At 34.8% G+C, this 27,354-nt stretch overlaps 1 protein-coding gene across 1 annotated transcript in view; it reads left to right on the top strand.

Moving 5' to 3' along the window:
* CSMD1 (CUB and Sushi multiple domains 1) overlaps window positions 1-27,354 on the top strand; it is a 1,314,206-nt gene that overhangs the window by 857,663 nt on the left and 429,189 nt on the right. Inside the window, exons 8-10 of the mRNA XM_075498045.1 lie at window positions 6,450-6,537; window positions 13,622-13,746; window positions 19,351-19,472. Of these exons, the coding sequence (XP_075354160.1) occupies window positions 6,450-6,537; window positions 13,622-13,746; window positions 19,351-19,472 (335 nt within the window). The remainder of the gene's footprint in view (window positions 1-6,449; window positions 6,538-13,621; window positions 13,747-19,350; window positions 19,473-27,354) is intronic.

The following is a 27,354-nucleotide window of genomic DNA, read 5'->3' as shown; positions in this document are numbered from 1 at the left end:
TCAGGGGAAAAAAAAAAAAAAGAGTTAAATACAATTTTTGTCCTCTAATTCTAATTTGGTGAAGAGTTCAAGGGACAAAACAAACTATCACTTTTTTAAATGTAGTCAAAATTATATAGGCCAAAATTATTAAAATAACTTGTGTGACTTTTTATGCATGTTTTTATGTAGTACAAACTGTTTTGCCCTCTTCTGATTTTATTTTAAAATAAAATCTAATACAGATGATTTGGTGTATGCAAAGACATTGTTTATAAGCAAGTTTAATCATGACCCTAACTTGCTGCCCTATTATTTGTAGTAAGACAGTATCTTGAAATGGCTAAAGCTTATGTGCTGCTAAGAAGTGCAACACATGAGAATTCTCCTAATAAATGTCTTTGCAAACAAAAAAAGACCTCCTGCTGTATATGCAGTCTGACCATTAAAATTATTCTCAAATTCATTCTTTTATTTTGAGCTGGATAAGTAAAAAACTTTGAAAGCTTGAAATTATCCTCAGGATGGGGGTAACTGACATTTTAGAGCAAATGAAGCAAAACTTATGGTGGAAAATTTCATTCAATTAATTCTGCCTGTGAATCTATTTGTGGATTGAAGCTTTTGTGTTCTAAAATCTTTCTTTTCATCCACTAATTCCAACATTTTAAATTCAAAACAATCCTAGTATATTCAGTTCTTTTATACAATGATAATATTTTATACCTTTTCTCCATGTATTGTCATGTCAAGATATTAAGTATATATTTTTTTTCTTTTCCAGCAACCACATTATTTATCGCTATGTGAAACAAGTAATTTCTAGTACACTTGATAAAGAATAATTGAAATGTTTTGGATTCACTTTTGAAGCATAATTATTTAATGACCAAAATTATGTCTAGAACTGTTAGATTTTTTTTTATATGAATTAACCTTTTCAAAAATTAAAATGTAAATAAATGTAAATCTAAGGAGCTTAATGAAGAATCAAGATGTGGCTCTAATACATTAATTAATGCATCTGTTATCTCGTTTCATTGATACAGTGTCATTGCACTTATGTGTGACTTCGCTGGAAAGAGGTTGATATTTACATATGTCAGCTTTTATTTGCATCATAATAGAGAGATAAAGTACTCATTCATTGTAAAGTCTTGTTCAGTTTACGAACTTGTCAGTCTGGTCTAGAAAAACTGCCATTTCTTATAATATCTTTCCATGGTGAATTTTAGGGTGTTTTCTCTAGCCTCCACGCAGTATTTGACAAGGCCTTCTTGTAGGTGATTCTTGCAATTTTTGGTTTAATTTGAAAATTATTCAAAATAAATTATTGAAGGAATGAGTGTTCCTGGGTTTATGGTGTGTTTTTTTTTTTTTTTTAAATCCAGAACCTTTCTATAGGTTGGTGATATCACTAGGAGAATGAGTAAATGGCCAGACAGACTGCAAAAACCTGTTAAGTTCAAAATTGTAGGTGTTTCAGCCTGAAGCATGAACGCCAAATATTTCTTACTAACCTAATGGCTACTGAAGAAAGCTATGCAGTATAATGCATCTATACATCATAATTTTTTGCTTCAAAGTCCAGCCCTTCAAAGCATTTCATCACATGCTTTACATGGGCATGAATAGATCACTAATGTATATTCAGATTCCAAATGCATCTAAAGCAGGGTAGATTGCCCGGAGTAGAACCAATAGTATAACAAGGCAGATCTCATGTTGCTCGTCTTGCTGCATATGTTGCACCATCCCTTCCTCCTGCCTAATATGGCTCCTTGATTAAGGTTAAACACTTTCCAAATGCTGAGATAAATTAGGATGTCAATGTGTTGTTGTTTATTATTATGGTTTTTATTGTTTATTATTATGTTTTTGTTTATTTGTTTATGTTTAATAATAAACAACAAACTAATTGATTATTGCTTATTATTATGATTACAACTTTTTAAAGTCTGATTTCTGTTCACAATTACTGCCAGTCTTTCTTCTGTACTATTGTGTTAGAATCAGGACATGTGAAACATCTTAAAGGAGTTTTATTCTTACTATGTTATATACCAAGTAAAACAATACAGTTTGTTTCCACAAAGCTGTGGAAACTCCAGTCCGCATGATCCCAACTGAGAAAACAGAAGAAATCATGTTGATTCATTCTCAGTCTGTAAAGAAAGAATAGATTTTTTTATCAAATAGAAATTTAAATCACCAGTCTTAACCATAGAGGTTGTATATAGACTGAAAAGCTGTCCATCACATTAATGAGCTCACAGCTTCTCTTCAACTATTTCTGCAGAAAGGCCTGAGAATATGTAAGTTTTGCAGTATATAATAGCATGGCATGTTGAGAAGTTCCAGAGTTAAGCTGCATCCACTGAGAATGCTCTGCCTCTATACTAAAGACATGTCTTGTGGTTGAAGCCTCTTTGATGTTCTCAAGCTCTCTGTTAAAAAAAAGAGAAAGGCAGAGTTCTGTTAGACTCTATAGTAACTAATATTTCAAAAAGAAATAAACCTGACTAGAATCTTTCCTCACTGTACTCCCTACCCTGTGACTTCAAATACCTTTTCTCATGTTAGTCTCATGGAACACACACCGTTTTCTCTAGGTGATGGTTCCTTGAAGAACTGTGTGCAACTGGGATGCAGTGTGAAGAATTATCTATGTAAAGCAGTATCTTACTTTGATATTTGCCAGGATTATATACTCTTAAACTTCTTTTTAAAACAGAGAGGGTATACTGAGAATGTACCAAGAATATATTGAGAGACGCTGGTATTATTTAGGCTGGTCCTAAATTTATTTGTCATAAATACAGGTTTATAAATGTTTAGTTTATATTCACAATACAGAGGAACATTGTTAGTGTTTTAAGATAAATGCTACTAATTAGTGCATAGCTGTGCCACAGTTTCAGCATAATTGATATTTATTTCTAAGTTTTGCAAGCTTTAAATAGGAAAAATAACTTCCATTTTTTTAATACCTTCCATTTTTTTGAAATGTTAAAATTCTAAAATGAAAATTGAAATGATAGCTAAAATACACATAGTCTGTGAATGAGCTTTGAAAGTAATGAGAAGTAATTTGTTTGATATGATAAAGAAGGAAAAACTAGAAGAAAGATGCAAAAAGCATGAAACACTTTTTAACACCCTAGGTAAATGAAACTTCATACAGTATCATTTTGAAAGAGTACAAACAGGTAAGACATGGGTCTTTCAAGGGCATACAAAAGTCTTTTTCTTTAAAGGTAAAACAGTGAAAGATTGGGCATGTGACTGGATGAATAGAAGATGGCATATCTAAGAGATGCTTTCAGAAAGAGGCTGCAAGGTTTAAATATATTCTGCAAGTGAGATACTCAAATCAAAGATGATACTTTCGCCTCCCACATGTTATGGATCTCAGTAGCAGTGGATAACACTTCATAGCTGTGGATAAAGGGGAAATCTGACAGGATTGAAACAGAGGAAGATAAAGGTCTCTGACAGGGATTCATTTTGGCATCTTTTCATCTGTTTTCAGTCTGAATGCTAGCAAATGTTGGAAGTAAAAAAAATCTTAAAATCTTAAAATCTAATTTTTAGGTAAATTCCAAAATAACAGCAGGTAAAGGTTTTAAGCATATTAACATTTAAAAGTATATACATCTATTTATAAATGCACTGAAGTCCCTGGTGTCTCTAAAGCACTAGAAGTAATAAATGTTTTCACTAATTTGAGAAATTTGTTCCTTTTTTCCCATCTGGAAAGATAAAATCAGACAGACTTGTTTTACAGGGAATTGGATTTATTTTGTTATGACAGCATGTCATGCAACCACCATCTGTTAAAAAACACTTGGCAGTTCATTGGGGAAAGTAGAAGCTAAAACCTGGGCCATGTTTAACAAGGCCTGTAGACATCCAGGAAGATGTGCCGAGTTCCAGACATATGATACCTGCTCTGTTTCAAAAGACAGTATTTCTCTGGGTAAACGATGGCCTGAATCACCTTTCCCTGATATTGGTGTGAGAGTGTGTTGACAGAGGAAGGTAGTGGCTGAGAAGAAAATTTTGCAAAGGTTGTCATCCATCTGGGGAGATAACTTCATTCTGTGCTATGAGCAGCGTCTCAGTCAACATTTACTGGTGTCCCAAACAAAATACTTACGCATTTTATATCTATGTCTGTAAAAGGAGGTAGCTTCACTGCAATCTGTTTGTACTTAAAGCATGATAGCAAAGCCAGTATTTTCCACCTTGTATTACAGCTGTTACCATCGGGTTCAAGTTTAGTAAACTTGATATGTCGAATAACCATATCATTCATATCACTTATTTTCGTGTTTTGGTGATTCAGTAGTCAAAATTGAACCTCACTTCCACTAACATAGCTACACTTCTGTGCTAAAAGTAGTGAATATTTGATTTTTTTTTTCTGAAAAAATGGAAGAAATGTTAGTAGGAAAATTATTATTTTAAAGAACATCAGTGTACAAGCAGGCTGCTTTTCTAGCAAGATCAGTTTTCGACTATAACAGCATTTCAATGCTGACACTTCCCAAGAAACTACAAAATTAAATTCTCAGAATAAAATGAACGTTTACTAGTTAGTATAGACTTGTTCTGAAGGTCTTTATTCACACACACACAAATCTTTATCAGTCTAAGTAATATTAGTGAAATTAGCAGGACTGGGCTCTTGGTCTGGAGTGTTTTCAAGACGGTGAATTCCAGGTGCTATACTTTTGTCCAGCTGAAATGGATTTTTACTCATGCTTGGTTTTTTTACTTATCAGGAAATACATTTTTAAGTAAAACATATTTTTAATTGTGTTTCCAAAATATTTCCAAGATTATGATAATAATTCTTCACCTAGTTTAAAGAAAGATTTCTGGGACAAACAGTATACGATACAATAAGTAGTGTTAAAAAGATGTGGAGAAAGAGATGATTCCTTTCCTTTCTTATATTTTTAAAACATTCTATATGTGAAAATAAAAAAAGAATGTAGATAAATATTGAAATATACTGTATTTGTTGCAGTTTCCCTACTTTAAGAAGAATCTATGCTCAGGTCAAGCATTTTGATACTTACAAGTGTTTTGTCATAGTTATATTTTTGTAGTGCTGTAATGCAGTTTTTAATTTCTTTAAATTTTCTCTTGTAAAACTTTGGAATTCTATATAAATTAATTGTCCCTGGTGCTCCCAAAACAGACATAAAGATTTATAGCTCTTACCATCTGACTGTATGTATCCTGCTTGTCACAACTCTTTTTGCCACGGTGTTCAATTTGAAAGCATATCACCGTGTGGGAAAACTAGCCACTTTTTACATCTAATCTCTCATCACCTTTCATCTGTAATGCTGTCATCTGTAATCCATTTAGGTTTATGTAATTTATTTTGTGCAGCTAAAATATTCCAACTGACTTTTTTTTATTCAGGAAGAATGTTCTGCCCTGTCCTTAAGGGTTTCCCAAAAATCTTTTAAGATTAAAAATGTAATCCACAAATTTCTACTAGCTCCATTCTTCCATGGAGGAAAGAGAAAGACAGGAGTAGTGTAACTATGCATGGACACACATATGTGTATGTGCAGGATAGAAGGCATGTGTGTATTCAGGTTTTCTGTATCTTCACAGTGTTGTGCTCTGTTACTTTATGTCTTTTCTTTATGATTAATTACTTTGAATTCCACATATGCCTTAAATACCTTTTTACAAATGAAGAAGAAAAAAGTGAAAATTGAATGTTCAAATTGTTTTGAGTTTTGAAAGGACTATAAGTTTATATATTTATATACCTAGTGTTATTTAAGTATCTGACAGTTTGGAGGGAGAAAGAATGGAGGACAAAAGGAATGGAACTGTATAGGATAGCTTTTCTTTCTATTCTTACCTGAAAACACAAAGAGATTTTGAGCCTCATTTGCATGAGCACATATTCAGCTGGTTACAAATGTATTGTTCTATGGGGTTTTCTGTATATTTTTGAGATGAACTTTATCTTAATAAAAATATTTCTGTATTACAGTTGGGTTCTTGGCTTTTGGCAATTTCAAGTCTTATTATGGACAGAAGCTTAAATGAGATTTTATTTTCTTATACTATCTTAATCTTATAATGGTGTGTTGTGAATATTTCAGAAGGTGATTTCAAGAAATGTTTTCCCTGTCTGAGAAAAGCTGTGGATCCTAGGATATCCATAAAAAGATGACTGACCATGGGAAATCAGTCATTTATTTTCCCACAGAATCAAAACATGGTTTTTTGTCATAACCAAAGAAAATAAACAATAAATACACCCAAGAAATCAATTATATGGGGCTTCTTTTTGGTCACAATTTATACTGTTTCAAGAAAACATCATGAATATGCATATGGTTAAATTCAGGCCATGGAAGTTAAAGTATGGGAAAAGTGAAGAGTCATCTTTACAGCTGCATGTCTAAATTTGTTTTTCCTTTACTTTGCAGTGACCCAGGGTGGGGATGCAATTGCATCTGATACATGTCCTGATCCTGGAATTCCTGAAAATGGGAAAAGGGTGGGCTCTGACTTCAGGTAGGCACATTTAGTTTTCTATATGACTAAGAGGAAGGTATTTCCTGTTACATGCATACAGAGCATGCAACTACATACAAGATATGTATTGTTTCCCTAGTTTTAAATGTGTTGAGTCTTTGTCACAATAGCTCCAGTCCATTGCAGATCTTGAATTATTTTTGTTTCTTTTTTAAATCAATGCATTTTAAATAGGAATTTTAGAACTTTATAATAAACTTGTCTGTGTAGGAAAGGCAGAACTCTCTGGACAGCATAGAAGAAGCAGCAGAGAGAATTGTCTGTTTTCCTGCTATATAAAAGTTGTTAAAAAGCTTGGGAAACATGGCAAATTCAGTGTCTGAGGCTGTGATGAATGCCTTCTCCTTGCTTTGTTTTGTTTTCAGCTTTTGTTATATTCATTAAAAAAGGAAGACTAGGTCAAATGGACCCCTGTGGAGAAAGGAGGAAGGTTGCTCTTTCCCTGTTGGGGAAAAAAAGCAGGGACTTCAAGGTGTGGCAGAGAAGAGGGTCAAAGAAAGGAGATGGGAGCCTCCAGCTCATGCAGAGATTTATAAATTGCTCAGCAGGTAATGGAGAGCCAGATCTAAGAGTAAATGGAAAGGAAAACTTCATAGGAATTAGAAGGAATTGTGCAAAGTTCTCTGCAACTCCAGAAAGCAAGTTAATCAAACCTGGCTCCTGAATCAAGGCTCTTCCAAGCTAGGGCGTAACTGATGAGAAAAAGAATTTAAAAATCTATTCTCTTTCTGACTGACCTACTCTTTTTGGATTTTTCTCTATTTACCCTCAAAGGAGTTTGAGAACTCATAACTCCAATATTAAGAGAATCAGTTATATGCAAAGTCATGATTTCATTAGCAACTGGGCAGCAGTTAAATGTCTTTTAAAAAATAATGAAGTGAAAAAAGCTTTTCAATAAATAGGCTAGAGAGAGACAAGCTGTCCAGAAGATTTTTGCTATTATCCTGATTCTATATATATATTGATGTGTTCTATATATTCTGATTCAACTTGGCAAGTACAGCTGCTGCAAGCAAAATTGTATGATACAAAAATATAGTATGCACTTGCTGTCCAAAGGTCTGCTGTTTTAGGAAAACAAAAGTAATTTTTATCTAGGTCTTTGTTAATGCTTGATGTATTGAGGAGAGAAACATCAGCTGGTAGCAGACAAGGTAAAAACGGGATACTAAAATATAACTCTTTCTCAAGATGTATTAAAGCATCTGCGTGTATTCATCCGAGAGATATCTGTATACTTCCACTGTTATTTTGGAGAGTATTTTACTTTACTATTTGTGCAGGTGTGCCTCAGTTTCCCTCCTTCACTTGAGTCTCTCCTCATAGCCATAAAGGGTGCAGCGCATACCTCTTCTTCTGAATTCTTCCAAATCAAATACGTAGTTGAAAGAATTAAGGGCAGCATCTAGGATCACTCTGTTATTAGTGGAGAGAGAAAAGCACCTCTGGAAAGAGTTAACCCCATAGCCTAAATGTTTAATGGAAAACAGCATGAATTCACACCTGAAGGGGCCTTTCTCACTCCATTAACTATAGATACCAGAGTAAATTCAGATCAGGATGGTGAAGGAGCCTGAGCACGGACACATAAGAAGAGGCTGAGAGTTCCAGGTTTGCTCAGCCTTAAGAGAATCTGAAGGGCCTTGTTGCTGTCTACAGCTACTAAACAGGAGAGTGTAGAGAAAGCCAGACTCTACTCAGAGGTGGACATTGACAGAACTAGAGGCAACGGACATAAGTTGGGACATGGTAAATTACTACTAGATTCAGGATTAAAAAAAAAAAAGTTTTTACTACGAGGATGGTCAAACACTGGAGCAAGTTTCCCAGAGAGTCTGTGGAATCTCCATCCAGGGAGGCATTCAGAACACACCTGAACAAGTCCCTGAGCCCTCTGTTCCAACTGGACTTGCTTGGAGTGGGGCAATGGACTAGATGACGTCCTCATCCAATCTAAATTATTCTGTGAAACTATGAATCTTGTACAGATTTTATGTGTTCATGATACACTGTGGGCCGAGCAGACTCTCATCTAGTTATGGTCCAAGTCGGTGGCATATGAACAATTGTTAAGAAACAACAGCACATGAACTTTGGCTGGCAGGTCTAAGAGCACTGGTAAGCTGGAAGAGAGTAAGAGAGAGAATTACAGCTTTCCCCCTCTAGACTGTAGTCTGTAAATTGAAAGAGAAAGGAATCTAAAATAATTCTGGTGAAATAGGTCCAAAGATCCAAACGTGTGAGCCCCAATGTGGAAGAGCCTAACAATAAAATCCCCAGCAGTGCCTGAAAATATCAAGGAGAGGGAAAGACCAAAAGAACCTTAAAGATCAAAGTATATTTTAAGATATTTGAGGGAATCTAATGTCAAGGAACCTTGCAAAACATACATAACTATATTTTGAACACAGTCTCTTACGAACGAATGTGGGTTGAAGCTATCTTCAATGTCTGGAGCTTTCTTATGAGTAATGCTTACTCAATTGACAGAGCAAGGCTATTGCCCTCCTTCCTTTACCCCATTCAGCCTCTGATAATATTTCCATTTCACCTAATATATCTTACTGTTCATGGGGATAAATTAATGCATAAGGTGTTAAAAAATAGCACAAGCAACATCATATAAGGTATGATAAATAAAACACGTTAATATACTTTGATCACTTATTATTTATCTGTGTGGTTTGTGCCTCCAATTCTGAATATTATTTGAGAGAAACAATAAAATTTTATTTTCCTCCTAAACCTTACTTGTTATCTGAAAACTGATTATGCAACAGCAACTGTTTTTCATGTACTGTAAACCTTTTTTTATATCTATTTAAAACTTATCTTAGCTATCTTACAGTTTATCTGTCTATATCTAGCTTGACATTTAAATAGAGAATTTGGCTGGAATTTAGTTTTTCTTTCTCTGAAATGACAAATCAAGCTCTTCCATAAGAGAAGGGAAAGCAATATTTGCTTTTGCTTGCATTTCTCCAATGTAGTGAAAATACTGTGGAAAGTAAAAGGCAATGTTTTTTCTTTTCTAAGAGGCAAGTATAGACACCAGAAGTAGCTATTGTTCTTGTCAGGAGAATGACAACTGTGGATATTAATCTGAACTAAAACATGTGAAAATGTACATTATGCAAAATCTTTTCCAAGCTACTGAAAGGCATGTTGTGAGTGGGATTGATGGAAAGGCAGAGGGTTTATTTTCAAGACAGCCTGAGACCCAACTGATTCAGTGATGACAAGTTCTATGAAAAGGGTTTCATCGTTTTCAGTATAATAATGGCATTCATTCTAATATTGTAAAGCAAACAAAAAGGTATTGAAATCTTAACCTTTTCATTCTGTCCTCCTGCCATGCTTTTACTGTGTTCAGTTCAGGAAGTAGGGGGGTGATTTTCAGTGATTTCACAAAAATCCAGTGGATATTTGGATTCATTTTGAGTGAGAAATGGCAACTCAGACTTCGCTAGATTAATGAGAACATAATCAATACAATTTTGCGGCCAATATCATATTTTATTTTTATGTGAGATCTCAAAACAGTAGATTGTTTAAATTAAATCTAAAATGGATATAAACAATAACATTTCAGCTCTCCTTAAATATTACATGGTATGTGTGGTACTGTGAAAATACAATCATTTTCCATGATTCCACTGACACTTGTAAAAAAAAATAGCTTTTAAATTTTCAAAACAGCTTTTTAAAAGTAAGTTAACTTTCTTATGCTTAGTATTTCTTACAGAATTTTTTTCTTTTTAAAAAATGGCTTATTTCAGTCAAATTCTAGTCTTCTTTATAAAAGCACAAATTTTGCTTTGATACAGTTCAAATTTAAAATAGAAAAAGAAAAAAGAGGAAACTGATTTCTTTCCCCTATTGAAAGTTTATGTAGAAAATTAACAAAACAAAACAGTTCCAGTGCCCACAGATTTGCTCAGTGACTAGGGAGGTAAAGATGTGTAAAAATGAAATTAAAAACATTCATTGTTAACAACTGGAAATTAAGTGAAGTAATAATTTCTTTTGAAATCACAGATCAAATAAGTTAAATATGGCTTAAAAGGATGCCCCCTTTTTAGTGGAAAAATGTCAATCAGAATCAATGGAGAGACTCAGCAATTTGGATGTTGCTTAGAGGATAAGGACTTTTATTGTAGGCTGTGTGGCCCAGCTGTGTCCCCTCCCCTAAGATGCTTATTTAGATAGATCTGATTGTCTGGACACAGAAAATACTCTAGTGACTCAGCTCACCTAAGATTTCTCAGTATCTACTGTTCTCTTAAACATCTAAAGTTATACGGTTTGATTTAAATATCTGCAATGTTTGTATTATATAACAACTATATATAGATATACACATTTCATTATTAACCAGTTAGTTACGCAAACTTCTAATTTCCTTCACATATATTATAGTGCGACAGTCTGTATCTCCATTTGGCAGTATTTAGACCTTTTCAATACCTTTTTCCTTTTTTTTGTTAAAATTACATTAAAAGTATTTTCTTGAAAGTATCCGTTGTCAGACTCATGGCATAAACCTGATTCCTCACAATAGGTGCTTAGAAAAGGATGGTTCTTAACTGATATTAAAGCAGACTTAGTGTATAGTGTAGCCACACATAAACCACGTCCAGAACTATCTCAGTCATTCTGGTAAAACCTATGACTGCTCTTCTGTAGCCTACCTAGTTTAATTAGAATTCTTGAAATGACTTTCAAAAGATTGTACTCATCAAGCCTATAGCTGGCATTCAGGTTTCTCTCCACCTCGAATTCTAACACTCACGACCATTTGAGTACTTCGTGTTTCTACTTTACTCTTTAATTTGATGGTTTTTACTAGATTTTTTTTGTTTATTTTTAATATGTTGTAGTCAGCATATTTATTTTGTGTCACTTACTTAGCTTGTGATCAAACATTTCAAAAGATGATATCCACAGTGTAAAATATATGAAGTTCACATTATTAGACCTTAGATACAAGCTATTTCCAGAGCTTTGGAAAAAAATACAATATACTGTATTTATAATAGTAAAACAAATTGAATTATCATAAGTGTATAGATTAGTGTGAAACATTTTATGTATCCATTAATAATAACTTTTAAAAAATATTGCTGTAATGATGAAAACCCAGTCTAAACATTAAATCCTTCACTTAACTGCATCAGACATCAGAATATTTGCAGTCCTCCTGTTTTTTTTTTCCTTTCTTTCTTTCTTGGATGGAATAATCAGGCATGTTAAATTATAAAATGCAATTGCAGACATCCAATAATTATACATTTCATTTCACTCTAATTTTTTGTATGTGCATAGTTTCATAATTCTCCTTACATGTCTTGATAGTTGCAGACTTCAGGGAAATGTTGAAGCTTTCATGTTGGTTCACACATCATTACACTTTTGGGAAAGTCTTTATCCCATATGGTTTTTAAATACTTCAATTCTGAATTTACATTTATCACAACTAGGTAACTGGTTGTTTTTTTCCTGTTTCCACAGAACAAATTTTCAGAGCTCATAATTTTAGAAAATATTAGAAAATGCATTTAAAAAATAGAGCATTTAGAGTGTTTAGAGCATTAAAATGTCAGATTAATTAATCCTAATATTTTCTTTACCAATAAGAGAAACTAATTGTTTATTAATTTACAATATGTATTTGGAATCATGCTTGGTCTATTTTTCTAAGGGTTTTAAGAATGTTCTGAAGAATAGTAGATTATGACAAATACAAAATAAATACAATTTTAGAAAATTATATTACTCCTCAAGGATTTCATGCATTTCCCATGAACTACTGAAGGAAAGGGCCGATATTTTCCCTACCCTTCTGATTTTTTTCACATTTAACAGCTCAAGAACCAAGTGTCAAGAAAAGTAGTTTTTAAAGCTTTCCTAGATTTGGAGCATCACATTCAAATTTTAAAATTAAAAAAAGGAATAAGGGTCCTATTAAAGTTTTGTGAAAGAACTATAGAAGTACATCATAATAATGATAAACAATATAGTTTGTCTTCGTGAAATCCTCTGAGAAACTAACAGAATACTTGTTCTTGAAGGGTAGCAATGAGCTGGACATTAGTGAATGAGATTACATTTGCTATTCTCCACAGTACACTTTTAACCACTGAGCTTTCTAACAGCCATCTAGCAATCCCCTAGTGTTTAGGACTCAATGACTTAGAAAGATCAAAGTGAGAAATCTGCTTCATCAAGATCACTTAGTTCACAACATGGGATTATCAGATACAGATTTAAAAGTACTAGAAAGCTATCAACAAAACCAGTTGATTATGATGGGGAACAAAGAATGTCGCAAATAATAAGGGAAGCAGAAATGTAACTACTGTTTAGGAAAGCTCTCTTTGAGATATACAGTAACTATATACAGTTTTTTAATTCTACATAAATATTGGTCAGCATTGTTCAGAAATAAATTATTTATCAAAAAAAGAGAAAGTTATAAATCATTCCAAGGAGACTCATTTCAAAGTTACAAGTGTAACAGTCATATTTTGGCCCTAATAAAAGTTATCATTTAGCATATTTTTTATCACGAAATTTCAACAAGGTCAGGAATATTTAATGAATGATTACAGTTTACTGAAATTAATATTTCCTAGTTGTACATGTTGACAAATTACCTTATATAACTGCTTATTCTCTCATTTAAGAGAATATGGAGAAGTTGAAATTATTCATGAAGTAAATATTGCTGCCTGAAAGAATGGTGATTATATATTTTCTTATAAAATATATCTCTCTATGCATTCATTTAAGTTACAAAGGATGGAACTTAGTATCATAATTGCTTTATATTTCTGGCCTTACTTCTTTAAAATGTGGACAAACTAAATAGTAGACCTGTTCCCTATAGCATAAGTTGTTTTTTATGAATATAGTAATGATGGAGTAGAATTTCCCACCTTAATTTCTTCATTTGGTCCTAGAAATATTGTCATTTGGTGACATTTACATTTATTTGGGCAGGGTGTGATATCTAAAATGTATTTTAATTCTTTTGTTCTTCATCCTTTTTTTCTCCTAGGGTGGGTGCAAGTGTACAGTTTTCCTGTGAAGATAATTATGTGCTGCAAGGTTCTAAGAGCATCACTTGTCAGAGAGTGACAGATACACTGGCTGCCTGGAGTGACCACAGGCCAATTTGCAGAGGTAGGTGCTATTCTTTGGAATTTTTCCTGAAGTTTGGAAGGTAATTTTTAATTTCTGTTTAGAAATGCAATGAAATGATGTTCAAAACAAAGCAAAAAACCATATATATAAAATTTATATATCATATATATATATATCATATATGTGTGTGTGTGTATATATATGATTATATATATCCAAAGATCTATCTGTAGCTTGAAGTACACAAGCAAAGATGCAGAAACAGTAGCAATTTATGGAGCTAATTTCCTTTTAATAGTTTTCATTTCATTTAACCTTCTTTTTGTCATGTTAAACATTTTAAGTAGAACTAGTTAGTTAGGTTTAGGTTAAACTTTTCTAATTAAATTCCTAAATCAGAGCTCCTCACAATCATATTGTGTTCCTATCAGTCCCAGATATTTACGTAGTCCTCATTTTTTTGGTAAAATCCCTTCCCTTTATCTATTTTGCTCAACCTTACAAATCCCTCTGAGTTCTTTTCTAGATATTTTCTCATTATGGTCTGAACCAATAAATAAGTTCCTCCCCCTGCTTTTAAGGGGAGGATGGGGTGGGGTGGCTTTTTCTTTGTTTGTGTGCAATCTACTGCCTGTAATAAAAGCACAGAAAAATATGTAAATGCTGTCAAAGTACTCTAGAACTGAGGTATATAGCAAAAATAAAGAGTATGTATCTACGTACAGAGCTTTTCCTTTTTCTCAGTAGAAAAATTAATTTGGGTTGCACATTTAGATTGTACATATTAATGAAAGTCTTAACCCTAGAAATGTGCTTGCCTTATGTCCTCCTAGAACCAGACAACCTAGCCAGGACAGGCACTGGAAAACAAAAAACCCCACCACCATTAATTAAAAAAGAAAAAAAAAAAGAAAAATGAAAAAAGAAATCATACAAATTGTTTGATATACTTTATATGTCATTTTGAGGTAGATCAAAGAGATACTTCTTGTACTCACAAAATATTATGTTGAATGCCAGTTACCAGGGCAGCAAATGGTAGACAGACTGTGGAGGGAAGGATTTGCAACACCTGGACCTAAACTTTTGCTTGTTCAAGAATGAGCTAAAGTGTAATCTCACTTATATAAAACTCATATAGTTATAAAAAAAAAGGTTTCATTACCTAGTTATTTCATAATACCAAAAGAATAATATTTTTCTCCTGTTGCCAGAATAGATTTTTCAACTTGTATAATTACATATGTGATATACTTGTCAGTTATGCTTTCTTCATTAAAGAGTGTAAACAGCTGTGGTGAGTTGACCCCAGCCAGCAGGTAAACACCCACCCAGCCACTCGCTCACTCACCCCCAGCGGGATGGGGGAGAACTGGCAGAGCAAAAGCTGAAAAGTCGTGGGTGGACATCAAGACAGTGTAATAAATGAAGCAAAGCTGTGCATGCAACCAAATCAAAATAAGGATTTTATTCACCACTTCCAGTTAGTGGGCAGGTGTTTAGCCATTTCCTGGAAAGCAGGGCCTCTGTACAAGTGATGGTTATGTGGGAAGACAAACCCGTAACCATGAACGTTGCCCACTTCCCCCTCCTTTCCCTGAGGTTTTATCGCTGACCATGTTGTCTAATGGTATGGCATATCCCTTCGGTCAGTTGGCATCAGCTGTCCCAGCTGTTTCCCCTCCCACCTTCTTGCCCACCCCCTGCCTACTTGCTGTTGGGGCAGTGTGAGAAACAGAGAAGGCCTTGATGTTGTGCAAGCGCTGCTCAGCAATAGACAAAACACTGGTGAGTTATCAGCACTATTCTAGGTACAAATCTAAACTACAGCACCATACAAGCTGCTATGAAGAAAGTTAACTCCATTCCAGTTAGACCTAATAAAAAAGTCTATAAAGGCAGCTCTTGGATATATTATTACATGTATGTAACATAGGTAATATTACATAGACACATCCATGTAAAGACTGGACAATCTAAAACAGAGTAAAAAAGAAATAAATAAAAATCATACCTCCTACTCTTTCCAGAGCAGCAAAGCAATTGTGATTTAGAAGTGTCTCTTTAACTCAGTGTCTTAGTAGCTCAGTGTATCTAAATGAAAAATCTAAATATACCTTCTCAGTACTTGGTTTCACACTACTGAAGAATAACATGTCCACGCAACTCCACTGCTCACTCTTGTTTGGTGATTTTTTCATCTCTTGAATTTATTGTTGTTTGCTAATACATTGCAGAAATGAGCTGAAGTAATCTATGCATGGTAAAAGTAATGCTCAGCAGAAAGGGGCTATTTGCTGTTGAATTATCTGTGTGTTATTAGTAGCGTTTGGTGTTCCTTCCAATTTGTTATCTGCAAATATCTCTATTATGCTTTACTCCCTCCAGTAAATAGGATAATAGGATAAATTAGTCCTGTACTTCCATTAAAACCTCAGTTGGAAAAACAAGTTACTTTCCTCAAACATACTTCCAAAATTGGAGCTAAAATTTCACAACAGTGTGAGGGTCAAGTCAGCCAGTCCCTAAAAGTTATTTGTTTTTTTTTTTCTGAAGACAGATTAGCATTGTTTAGGCTGTATGGTGTACAATTCTGGTTCAATATTACAACATTGCATGTGGTGCCCATTTGTGAATGGTGGGAAGTGAAGATACAAGTTTTATTTGTAATCCATATTATTCCCAATCCCTTTAATGACCTCAAGATGCCAGTATTCATGGTGCTCATACCAAGCATTTAATAATAAAATACATAGTACAAAGAACTGTTTATCACATTTTCTAAATGATCATCAACTTAAAATGGAAAAGCTGATAAACTACATGGAACTGCTGTGAACTTAATGACTTCAAGCCTATGAGACTTACTGAAGAAGATGAACTTTGCATTTACCCCAGAGTAGTGACTAACAAAGTTCAGAAGTTATGAAGCTGATGAAGTCACAGGAACCATCTTACTGTTGGCAAGTTCCTTCATTATTTACGTTAAACAGTGTCCATGTAATAACCTTTACTTAAAAGGGCACAGCAGGGGCTGGGAGTCCCCTGGGGAGCCCGGAGCAGCGGTGTCACTGCCCCAGGCAGGGAGCAGGGCAGACCAGGGGCAGCCCCAGCCTTGGACACGTGGACACTGGGCACTTTCCTGGGGATTGGGACAGGCCACGGCCGGGCTGAGACATCAGAGCCCGGATGAGGGTCAGGATCAACAAAGTCTGTAAGCAGGCACGAGCATGGCTGTGGTAGAACTGCAGACCGCTGCTCCTGAGACATTGCTCAGGCAGAGACTGATAGTCCAGGCCCACCCTGAAATGGATCCCCTGGGCCCACAGGCAAGGAGTGGTGGGAGGCCCCAGGTATGGCTGGTCAGGGCGGTTTAGGCCTGTTAGTGCCCTCAGGAACCGAATGGTGCTAATACAAATGTTCCCAGTTTTCTTCAATTCCAAACAAAAACCTTTCAGCAATTCATTCTTGTTTTCTGCAAGTGATATGCAAGGCTATCTAACAATTTTTGTGCCATGTTTTGCAGTAACTCCATTTCCTAAACAGGCCTCTGGGCAGAACTTCAGTCATGGCTCTTGCTTGCCTTCCCCCGCACCTCCTTTTTTTTCTTCCTCCCAAAATTCAAATAGGAGAAGGATAAGAGAATAAGAGCTTGACTGAAAAAAGATCTGAAAGGGCAATGTTTCCTAGCCTTTCTTCTTTGTGGATAGCTAGAGAATGTAGAAAACGTATTCAAAAGCTTATTGCTATACAGTTGTACCCCTAGATGAGTTCCTACTGTAGCAGACCTTGTGCAGGATGAACTGAAAATAAATTAATAACTGTTAATTATTTGCTAGTTGCAGTGGTGGAAGTATGGTGCTTCTACCAGTGACTGGAATGAGAATGTTCTCTATTTGAGATTGTATGAATCTGCTCTTGCTATTCTGGCAATTAAAAGAATATATTCTGCTTGATACAGCAGGAATATGCCAAGCTTTCTGTATTGCTTTCTGAGGATGCCGGGGGCCCCTCCCCCACCCCTTTTATATTTTTCTTTTTTAGGCAGCATATGGTGGCATACTTAAATGTGATTAGTTCTTTTTTTCCATGTTAAGCACAGACAGCTTGTTAATAATTGTCAGTGATGCTTTGGTAGAATTACCTATGTGGATGAGGGTTTGTTTGGCTTCTACTGAGATCGTTATGGAAGATTTCCATGTGATGTGTCTGAGACTTAACTGAAATTCATGGAAGTATATTAAGACAGTTTCTATCATAAACATAGATAGTTTTAGACATTTTCACAGAAAACTGAGTCCTAGCTGAATCAATCTAGACATGGAGTTATATTTAGTTCTCAAAGTCTAGTCTTTAACATAGCAACAAAGGACCAAATGCTGGTAGAAGATTGTGATGGAAGGATAGAAAATCTGAACGTAATTTTCCTCTAGTTTCCTTATTTCCCATTTGTACCAGTTACACTTCTATTAATGCAGAAGATAAGGCTTCCTCCCAGCAAGTTTGTGAGGTAAAGAAATGCTTATATTTCATTCTTCAGAACAGAGGCAGCCACAGAGAAAGACAAAAACTAAAGTTTTCCAAAGTACCAGAAATATGTTGGGAACTTTAATCCAATATTCAGAAAAAGAATGACCAAGTTTTTAAGGAATGTAGTTCCTCTTGCCAGTACTGAAACTTAATTAACTGAAGAATCTAAATTACATCAAAAGTTAATGGAAGTTATGCAGATAATTTCTGAGATTCAGATATTTGAAGATATACAGTATCTAAATACTTAGAAATAGTATGATCTAGACTTTCTGTTTTAGCATGTTGCCAAAGTGCTGTCGTACCATAAACTTGACAGTGGAATTTTAAAATGTTCTGAGTTCTATAACTCCATTTCATGTCACTGTAACTTACATGTCTAAATATTTTTTCAATACTTTGAGATACTGAAATATTTTAGGAAGTTTGAATATTTTAGAAAATCTATCCATAATGCTTTTTGGAAAATAACTTAATTTGTAAAGTAATTTATTTTCAAAATGTTAGCTATCCTGATTTGCTGAACGTGACAGAAGGATTGTGATGGTTTCACAATTGAATCTGTGCTTTACAAAAGTCAGGCTACTGCCTAGAACCATTTTATATTTTTTTCTTTCTAATTTTATTTCCTCTGGTGTAAAGAGCTAAAATGCCATGGAAGTTTAGGTTGAAGATATGCTGCTGCATGGAGTCAGACATTGTGATCTATGTTTTTTTCTCCCCAAACATGGAGAAATCATGAAGGAGAGCACATACTGGCCCTTCTTACATTCATACATAGAAGGGTCCCTCCATCCAATTGGAGAGGGTAATCTCTCTCTAAATAGAATATTGATATGATAATTCTGAGAAATTAATTTACATAAAGTAAGAATAAAGTAATGTAAATGTTGGGCTGATTAATTGAAAAGTGCCGGTTTCCTTCCTCTGTAGGTCATTTTTCAGGATTTTTTTGACTGACTCAAACATCTTCAAAGGCAGATTGTTATAGAATATATCAGCATAATAATACTTTCATGGCAAGTTGTTATTAATGCTATGGCAATTTTATAATGTTTCTTTTAAACAGAGCAACTGATCAAAAGCAATCTGATTTATTGTTTATCATTTTAGCTAGAACATGTGGTTCTAACTTACGTGGACCAAGTGGGATTATTACATCACCAAACTATCCAGTTCAATATGAAGACAATGCACACTGCGTATGGGTCATTACAACAACTGATCCAGAAAAGGTAAGCTGCTTCTCTTTGTCTCAATTCAGACTGTAGAATTTTGGATCTGTCTTAAAAGTATTTCATACATATTTGCACGAATGCATGAACACATGCAAGTGTCTGTTCATTTCAACACAAAAATGACCAGAGTAGAGATGTTAAGAAAATATATTGGGCACTAGAAAAAAAATATAAATTAGTAATATCTGTGAAAATGTCCACTCAGAGTAATAGGTCTCAATTAAAGTTTCCAAGTTACAAATACATTTTCTAATGAAATGCATAAAATCATATTCAAAATCGCACATTGCTAAATGAGTTGATAGTGGATTTTTCAAGTTGCATTTTGATGCTTACTTATTGTTGAATCTTAGCATAAAAACAGACTTACATCTAAGTACTTTGTCTGATCTCGTTAGGTGTTTTGCTACTTACCTCATTTCTCTTTTCAATCCGCTGTTTTCCAATAATGATTCTAAATACATAACTATGAATAATTATGCATAGAATGGTAGTCGTAATTAAGTATTCTTATTACACTGCAGTGTCCTGAGATGCATTTTTACTTGTGTTTCTGTAAAATCAATTTACTTCCTCAATAAAGGACAGACCCCCTACCGATAGGAAAAAAAATGAAGTAAAAAAATCTTTCACTTATATTTTATTTTTCTTTAGCAAAATGCTGAATAAATTAGTTACAATAAGTTGAAGAATGTAGAATCTGTATATACTTTCATAATTACAAAACATGTATTTCCTATGCAAGTTTTTGGAAGACTGTATTCTTGACTTTAACAAAGTTAAGGAAAAAATGTTTAACTTTATCTCACCATAAATTAATGCAAATGTTTAGCTGCAGAAAATACCATTTTGCTGCATGCTTTCATAGCATATTGTTGAGATGTAAACACTGTTTCTTTGCAAAATGAATTGAGTTCACTTTTTCTTAAAGCAGATTCAGTGCCTTAATAAAGGTATGTATTCAGGAAAAACAGGCAAAAGTACAAAACTACCATACTGTGGAACATTTTACTGTAGTGGGACTTCTCTCTGAAGAGAAGGGGCTTTTTCTAGTTCCAAACTGAACTGCTATATTTATTATATCAATTAGAAGTGACTATTTGTCACTGAATGACCTTTGACTTTAAAGTCATTAAATTTTATAGAAAGTATTAAATCACTTTGCATTTTTAAATATGGACAAGCATTTAAAATATGAAAAATACAAAAACGTCTTACAAATGCATCTACTCAAATTTATATTCAGTAATATGTACTCTCTTTTATTCTGCAAAATGCAGTATAGTTTTATAAGAGAAAATTTAAGTGTGCATCAAAAGAAAATAAGTGAAATTACTACTAATAGAAGAGAGTCTTGGCATCTTAATAGTTTCTTTATTCAAAACTGTTCCATTAATTTTTCATTTTTATTTTTCTTCCCTTGACTTTTCAAGAATTTTAATTAAGCATTGTTTTTCATATTTATAATAAAATTAAGATAGTAATCTCCTTGCTGATTGCAAGGAAGTTTAACCATAATATTACCAAAGTTGGTACTGACTGTTGTCATGTCCCACCCGGGGGAAGAGGGAAGTAAAATCGTGACACCGAATATGTCATGTGAAGGGCGTGAGTCTGGCGTGTGGCTAAAGGAAAAGAGGTGGCCTTCCCGTTGAGTCACAAAGTTCAAAGGGACCCCCTTGCTTTCTAAACTCCTTCTCAGAGAGGAGTCTAGGTGCAGCTGGATCCTCTCTTAGTCTCAGACTTGGTCAACAGCTTATGTCTACGGGTTATGAGGATGATAAGGGTAGCCACACAGCAGAGTCAGCATTTGCCTGCCAGGTCCCTCTCCACCCCACTTGGAGTGACTCAGATTTGCAAATTCCCTCGGACTAAATTAAGGTGAAATGACACCAAACAATCAGGCACTTTATTTGTGGTGGAAACAACTTGAACGTGGACTGCATCAACTTGAAAAACTTATAAAGCACAAAAAGGTTGGCAGCAGGGGCCCTTATTGGAACATTTATAAGAAGGAAAGGAAAGGGAGGAAAAGGAAAGAGAGAGAGAGAGATCACCACCCTTGGATCCTGCGGTGACAATGACAGGCGTGGCAATCCTCCAGTGACACGCGAGCACTTGGTTCCTCGGGGGTGTGTCTTTTATACTCTAGTCCTGCCTCCGGTTATGCCCCTTGAGGGCTCATATGGTTCTTGTCCTAGAAGGTTCTCAATCTTCTGCGCAGGCACTGGGGGCAGGGGTGGTCGCGAGGGGTCTCTTGGGTGGTCGTAAGCCCCTTCCTCAGATAAACTTTGTGTCACCTCTGACCGTATATGGGAAGTCGTTATCTAAGGTACATCAATATGGCAGGTCGTTATGTAAGGTACATCAGAACACAGAACTGCGCGTCCTCTGACCCGCTCTCCACATCCTGTGCTAGCCGGCTCCTGCAGTGGCCATGCAAACCACAACTTCCCTCGCCACAATGTTTGAGATATTAAGTCTTTCAGTCTCTCACAACTGTGGAGTGCTATTTATTAAACTCTACAGTGTATGTTTTCTATGGAGGCTCAGACTTGTGAAAAACACTAAACCTCAGTCTACTACAATAACACACAAGTTCTATTCATTCTATACAATATATCTTTCTCAATGGATTTAGGATTTTAGTAGGGTAGAGCTTAATGAGATTGGTGTGGATTAACATTACTCTGTTCACTGGACTCAAAAAGGCACTCTTAAGTAGTGGTTTGTGAGCAGGTTGATAGTTCATCAGTCACAAGAATACACCGAAGGAATTGCACACCCAGACAGATCAATGCTTTTCTTATGTTCAAAACGAAGAGGTATGAGTACAAGGCTTGGAGCTTTCACCCAGAAAAAAATCCACACTATTACATCCAGCTGGGTGGAAGGTCAATAGATATGCTAACAGACATATTGATAACCACAGTGTAAGAAAAAGAGGTGGAGCTTTAAGTCTTTCAGTTCCAGATGAGATGGGCAATAGGGAATGAATTGTTTTTATTAATCTTGGATTTGTTTAGCAGTGCAACAAAGGAAGATTATTTTCTTAACTTCATGTATCTTGGAAAGATGGGTATTTGCTTTAGGACCAGGATGATTGTGAATGTGAAGTCTTAGAATCAAACATGTTTAAGGCTTACAGTATCCTCAAGTTGCTTTCACGTAAAGTCTACATCATCTTTATCAGTATGTATCAATACAAATCTGATATTGGGACTTCTATCCCCAAATAACTGCATCTAGAGTTAACACATATCCTTTTGGATAATAAAAGATATGAAGGAAAATGCTTTTACTTTACAGACTATCTGACTGAAATGGAACTTTTTTCCTACTTCTTTCTAAAGAAAAATATATTGCTAGCATTTTGAAACCTGTGAACTTTAAAAAACCAATTACAAAAACAGTTTCCAAGTTTCCAAAATAATGAACTGATTTTAAGATGTACTGAAAGTTGTGCACATTTCATCCCTGACTTTTGTTGAAGTTACAAATGACAGAACTCTTGAAAATTGAACTGTATATTGATTTAAGATTAGATTGAGGAGCCCACTCTTTTGCCCTTCAGATTAGAATATATTTATCAGAATGCTTGGGGTCTGTGTTTGATTTTCTTTTCCAAGAAGGTAGACAGTTCATGACATGTTGTTACTCTGTATTTCAAATTAATTTTGACTTACTCTGGCAGTGAATTTGTGTCCTTTCATCAGGTTAGTTTAAACATAGCATTTTATAAGATAAGACAATGTTTCCTCTTAACATAACAGTGCAGTTTAAAGAAGATAGTCTAGTTAAAGAGGTGCCCTTGCACAAAAAATGATGCATAATGTGCTGGAATATTTTAAAGAATAAATAAAAAAAAAATTGACACATTTGCCAAATTTTGCATTCTGGTGCTGGTGGGGTAGATTTTTAATGCCAACTCAAAATGAAAACGAATTTCAACTTCCTATAGGGACAGTAGCATAGTTCCAGTTTTTAACCAACCATATCAAGATCATTGTTGGTTAAACGTTTTTCTAACATTTATTTGCCTTTTTCTGAGCAACACAAAAGTCTAAGTTAAGCTTGCTTCTTCTCCCGTTCAAAGGTATTTCTGTAATGCTCTGCTTATTTTGAAGAGTTGATTTTCTTCCCTTAACATTTGTTTGTTTCCTCTGGGTCCCACTATTGTAGCTTCTGATCAGCATCCTACTGAGTCATTTATTAGACTTTTACTGCTTGCAAATACAACTTTATGGTGGTCTTCTGACTCTGTCAAGTACATGCCGTAATTCTTGGTAACTCTACATTGTTTTAGTTGTTCTCTTATACAGTTTCTCAACTTTTTAGAATCAGTTACTTTGGACTGTTCTGAGATCTTACGGATCTGTTGTCTTTCTCTTTCTTGCTGTTAGTATAATCTTTTCAGTACGTTCTAAGCATGCCTCAATACCTTGCTGTTTCAATTCATTCTCCAGGCTGTGGGTTGTTTTCATAAGACTTACTGCCTTGGATTTCCTGCTGCTTTCACTATTTTATGGTAACATTGCTAGATGCAAGGGCTCCAGTTTTCAACTCCAGTGTCTATAGGAGGGCAAGGTTTTATGTTGTTTCAGCAATGTTACCTAGTTTTGCACAATATTTTCATGACTGACTGCAGATTGTTGTATAGTAGATGTGCCATGGGCTGCAACAGTTCTAAGTTTAATGACCTGGTAAATAAAGAGTGTGTCCCAATTACAATTATGGGTTTGGGTTTTTTTTTGTTTTGTTTTGTTTTTTCTGAAGAATATACTTTCTCCACAGTACAAAACATACATATTAAGTATCTGTTTGGGCCTGACAACTTTCTTCTTCTTTACAAAATAAGTTATTCACTGCAGTTGTCATAATTGAAGACAATGGAATTAATTAGAGGGAGGGAGGGAAACTTCACATGCAGTTTTATAGGGCTGAGCCTTCAGGTTTTTGTATGAAGTTGGACTATACCTTAACATGTTGTCATAAAATGGTATTTCTGATTTATTGCCTTTCAAAGCACATAGCTGTGGAACTTCAGGAGAACATTCTTACTCAGGAAAATTTTCCCCAGTTCACAGGTAGGGAATACACATACTGTTAAGGTTGAGATAATTTCTTTTAAGATAATTCATTCTTGCAATGTGCTCTAAAAGAGCAGTCTTACTAAGTAGCATATGATAATATGCAATTTTTTTGAATGAGGTTATCTTGCTGATTCATGGATTGGGTCAAAATTTGTGGTAGCTCGGATCTGATCTATTAGTGACTTCCCTGTCTTCCTCAGATTCTTACTTCCATGTAAGTAGCTTATGCATGTATAATAATTTGCAATGGATTCAGAACCTTTGTTTCAATAGGCAGGTTGGCTCCAATTAGATGGCATTATTATATTACATTTTTTAATATTTCATAAGACTTACTGCCTTGTGTCTTTTACAGTGTTTTTTAGGAAGTGTGTCCATAAATAGCCTGTTTCTTCAAAGCTTCATTACAGACAGGGCTTCTCTGCCTCTGAGTGGCTGATCAGACCATCCTGCCACAAGTAATGGGATGTTTGTCAGCAGGTCTGATATCTACAGCACCTGCAGTCTAACGCTATACTCTGACTGGAGAAGAAAGCTCTTGCTGAGCACCGTACATCTCATCCATACAGAGATTACCAGAGTGCTGCCCCAGTATTGATTTTTATCTGTAGAACTTATCCTCTCTTACTGTCCCACTGAGTTTTGGGTTGCAGAGATCTTGATCACCAAAAATATGTAGATCTAAGAACTACTTTCACTAAACTTCTGTGTATTCTTGGCAATGTACAGGCTCATGCTAGTAATTTACTCAATTCTTACTATTTCATAAGTCTCAGGATAGATTTAATAGAGTGGAGGAAAAGGTCATTGCGAATTTAGAATTGATTCATTTGTACATCCAGTGCCATCTAGATCATACAAATACACTAAGAACTCCCTGAAAGGATGATTTCCCATGGTGTGTTGAAAATGAAAGCACAGTTTTATATGCTCTTTTATCCTTCACACAGTGTTAAAACTGAATTTTGTGCCATATGTAAATATGCATATTTAAATTTAAATTTAAACTTTATTTTTCATTTGCTGGAACAGTGTCTTTAATGTTAGGGGGATATGGCATCATTGACAAAGGATTCACACAGTTTAGAATTAAAATTATTAAGGTCCCAGTTATGAAACAAACAAATACTGGTTAAGTTCCCTCTTGCTTTGAAATAGGCTCTTGTATTATTATTTTTTTTCATAATCAAGCAGTATCATTTAGAATACAAATTATAACTAAAGCAATTATATGAGAAAGCTATTGTTGTGGTGTAAGGACGAGATTTTAAACTTCCAGTGTCCTAAAATCTTGGACAAGACTTCCAGGGTAGCCTTGATTCTGTACAGTCTTAAATACATTTCAAAAACAAACGAAAGAGTCTGTATATTTTAATATAATGTGCAAAATGTACTTACAAGCCCACTGGAAAAATCATGTTATATATAACTCACTTCAGTATATGTTCATCCTCCATTTGAATTTAAATACATAAATTGTAACACAGAATTCTATATATGTAGTGATATTAAAAAAAAAAATACATATATTGTGCAAAAGCAAGCACAGTTTATTTTTTAAAAATTATATCTCTGTATTGCTTTTTTTGTTTTGTGTATACGTATTAGAACATTATGATTTTTGTTAATAATGCTGATATTTCTACCTTTCAAGACGTCATGTGACTGAGATGTAGTAGCATAGCTTTGATATAATATTTTCTTAATAAATTTACTGAAGCTTTTTTGGATGATACTGTAACACAAGTAGGGCTGGAACAGAAGACTCCGTTCTGGCGTTACAGACACTTAGGATGAAATTTGATTTGCATGTATGGCTGCTACATGTCTAAACTCCAATTATACTTGATGGAGCTCTGTCAAATAGTCAGTAGAGTTAAAACAGTGCTCCATCTTATCCTAAAACAGTCCACTAGAGGCTGATCAGCTAAATCACTGTTTGGGCCATGTTCGCTCTCACTGGATCAGAATCAAAAGGGATTTAAACATTTTGAATTTCAGCATGCAATGTCTAGTATATACACCGCTTTGTGGAATAAAGTTTGCTATTTTACATGAAGGACATGCCTCACAGATTGAATGGGAAGTGTCCCATAATGGCCACATGTTGAATGAAAAGGCATAACTTTGGAGTAGGGGTATACCAGACTTAACTAGAAGAAAGTAAGTGAGTCAAAGAAAGTAAAAAAAAAATCTTCTCTCCTACATTAATACATCTATTTCCAAGTGTGAGCCTTTTAGTGAAACTGATATACCCAAATCAAAACCACTTTCTATATTGATTTTAGATGTCTCATTTGTGCATCCATTACAAGCAGTTTTGACTCTTGCCGTCTTTAAAGACTGTTGGAGGTAGTGATGGAAGAGGGAGACTTGGGATCAGTACTCATCTCCTGATGAAAGGATCCAAGCACAAATTTCCTGCAGCACAGGAAAGTACTGTATTTCCTGGTTTGTGGGGAAAGCTAACTGGAGGAGCACACTTAATGCTTCTTGCATTATTTCTGGTGGTATTTGTTTTATTTGTTTTTCTCAGATGATTTCTAACATTAAATGCAGAAACACACCCAACTCTTAAGTTTTTCCCTCCTAAGACAGTTGCTGCAAATACAGGCTGACAGTTATATTCCTTGGTGCTTACTTTCCCTCTGACCTTCCTCCTTCCATCCTGTTTTTGAATGAAGGAGACTAACTACTGAGCCTTATCTGTGTTCAGTATCTCAGATTTGCTTTCAGGATATCAGCTAGGTTTACTCTACCAAGATTTAGCTGTGGGGTATGAATTT

This window comes from Mycteria americana, chromosome 3 (genome assembly GCF_035582795.1).
Source record: "Mycteria americana isolate JAX WOST 10 ecotype Jacksonville Zoo and Gardens chromosome 3, USCA_MyAme_1.0, whole genome shotgun sequence".
NCBI lineage: Eukaryota > Metazoa > Chordata > Aves > Ciconiiformes > Ciconiidae > Mycteria > Mycteria americana.
The sequence above is the reverse complement of the archived record's forward strand: the minus strand, read 5'-3'. Positions and strand labels throughout refer to the sequence as shown.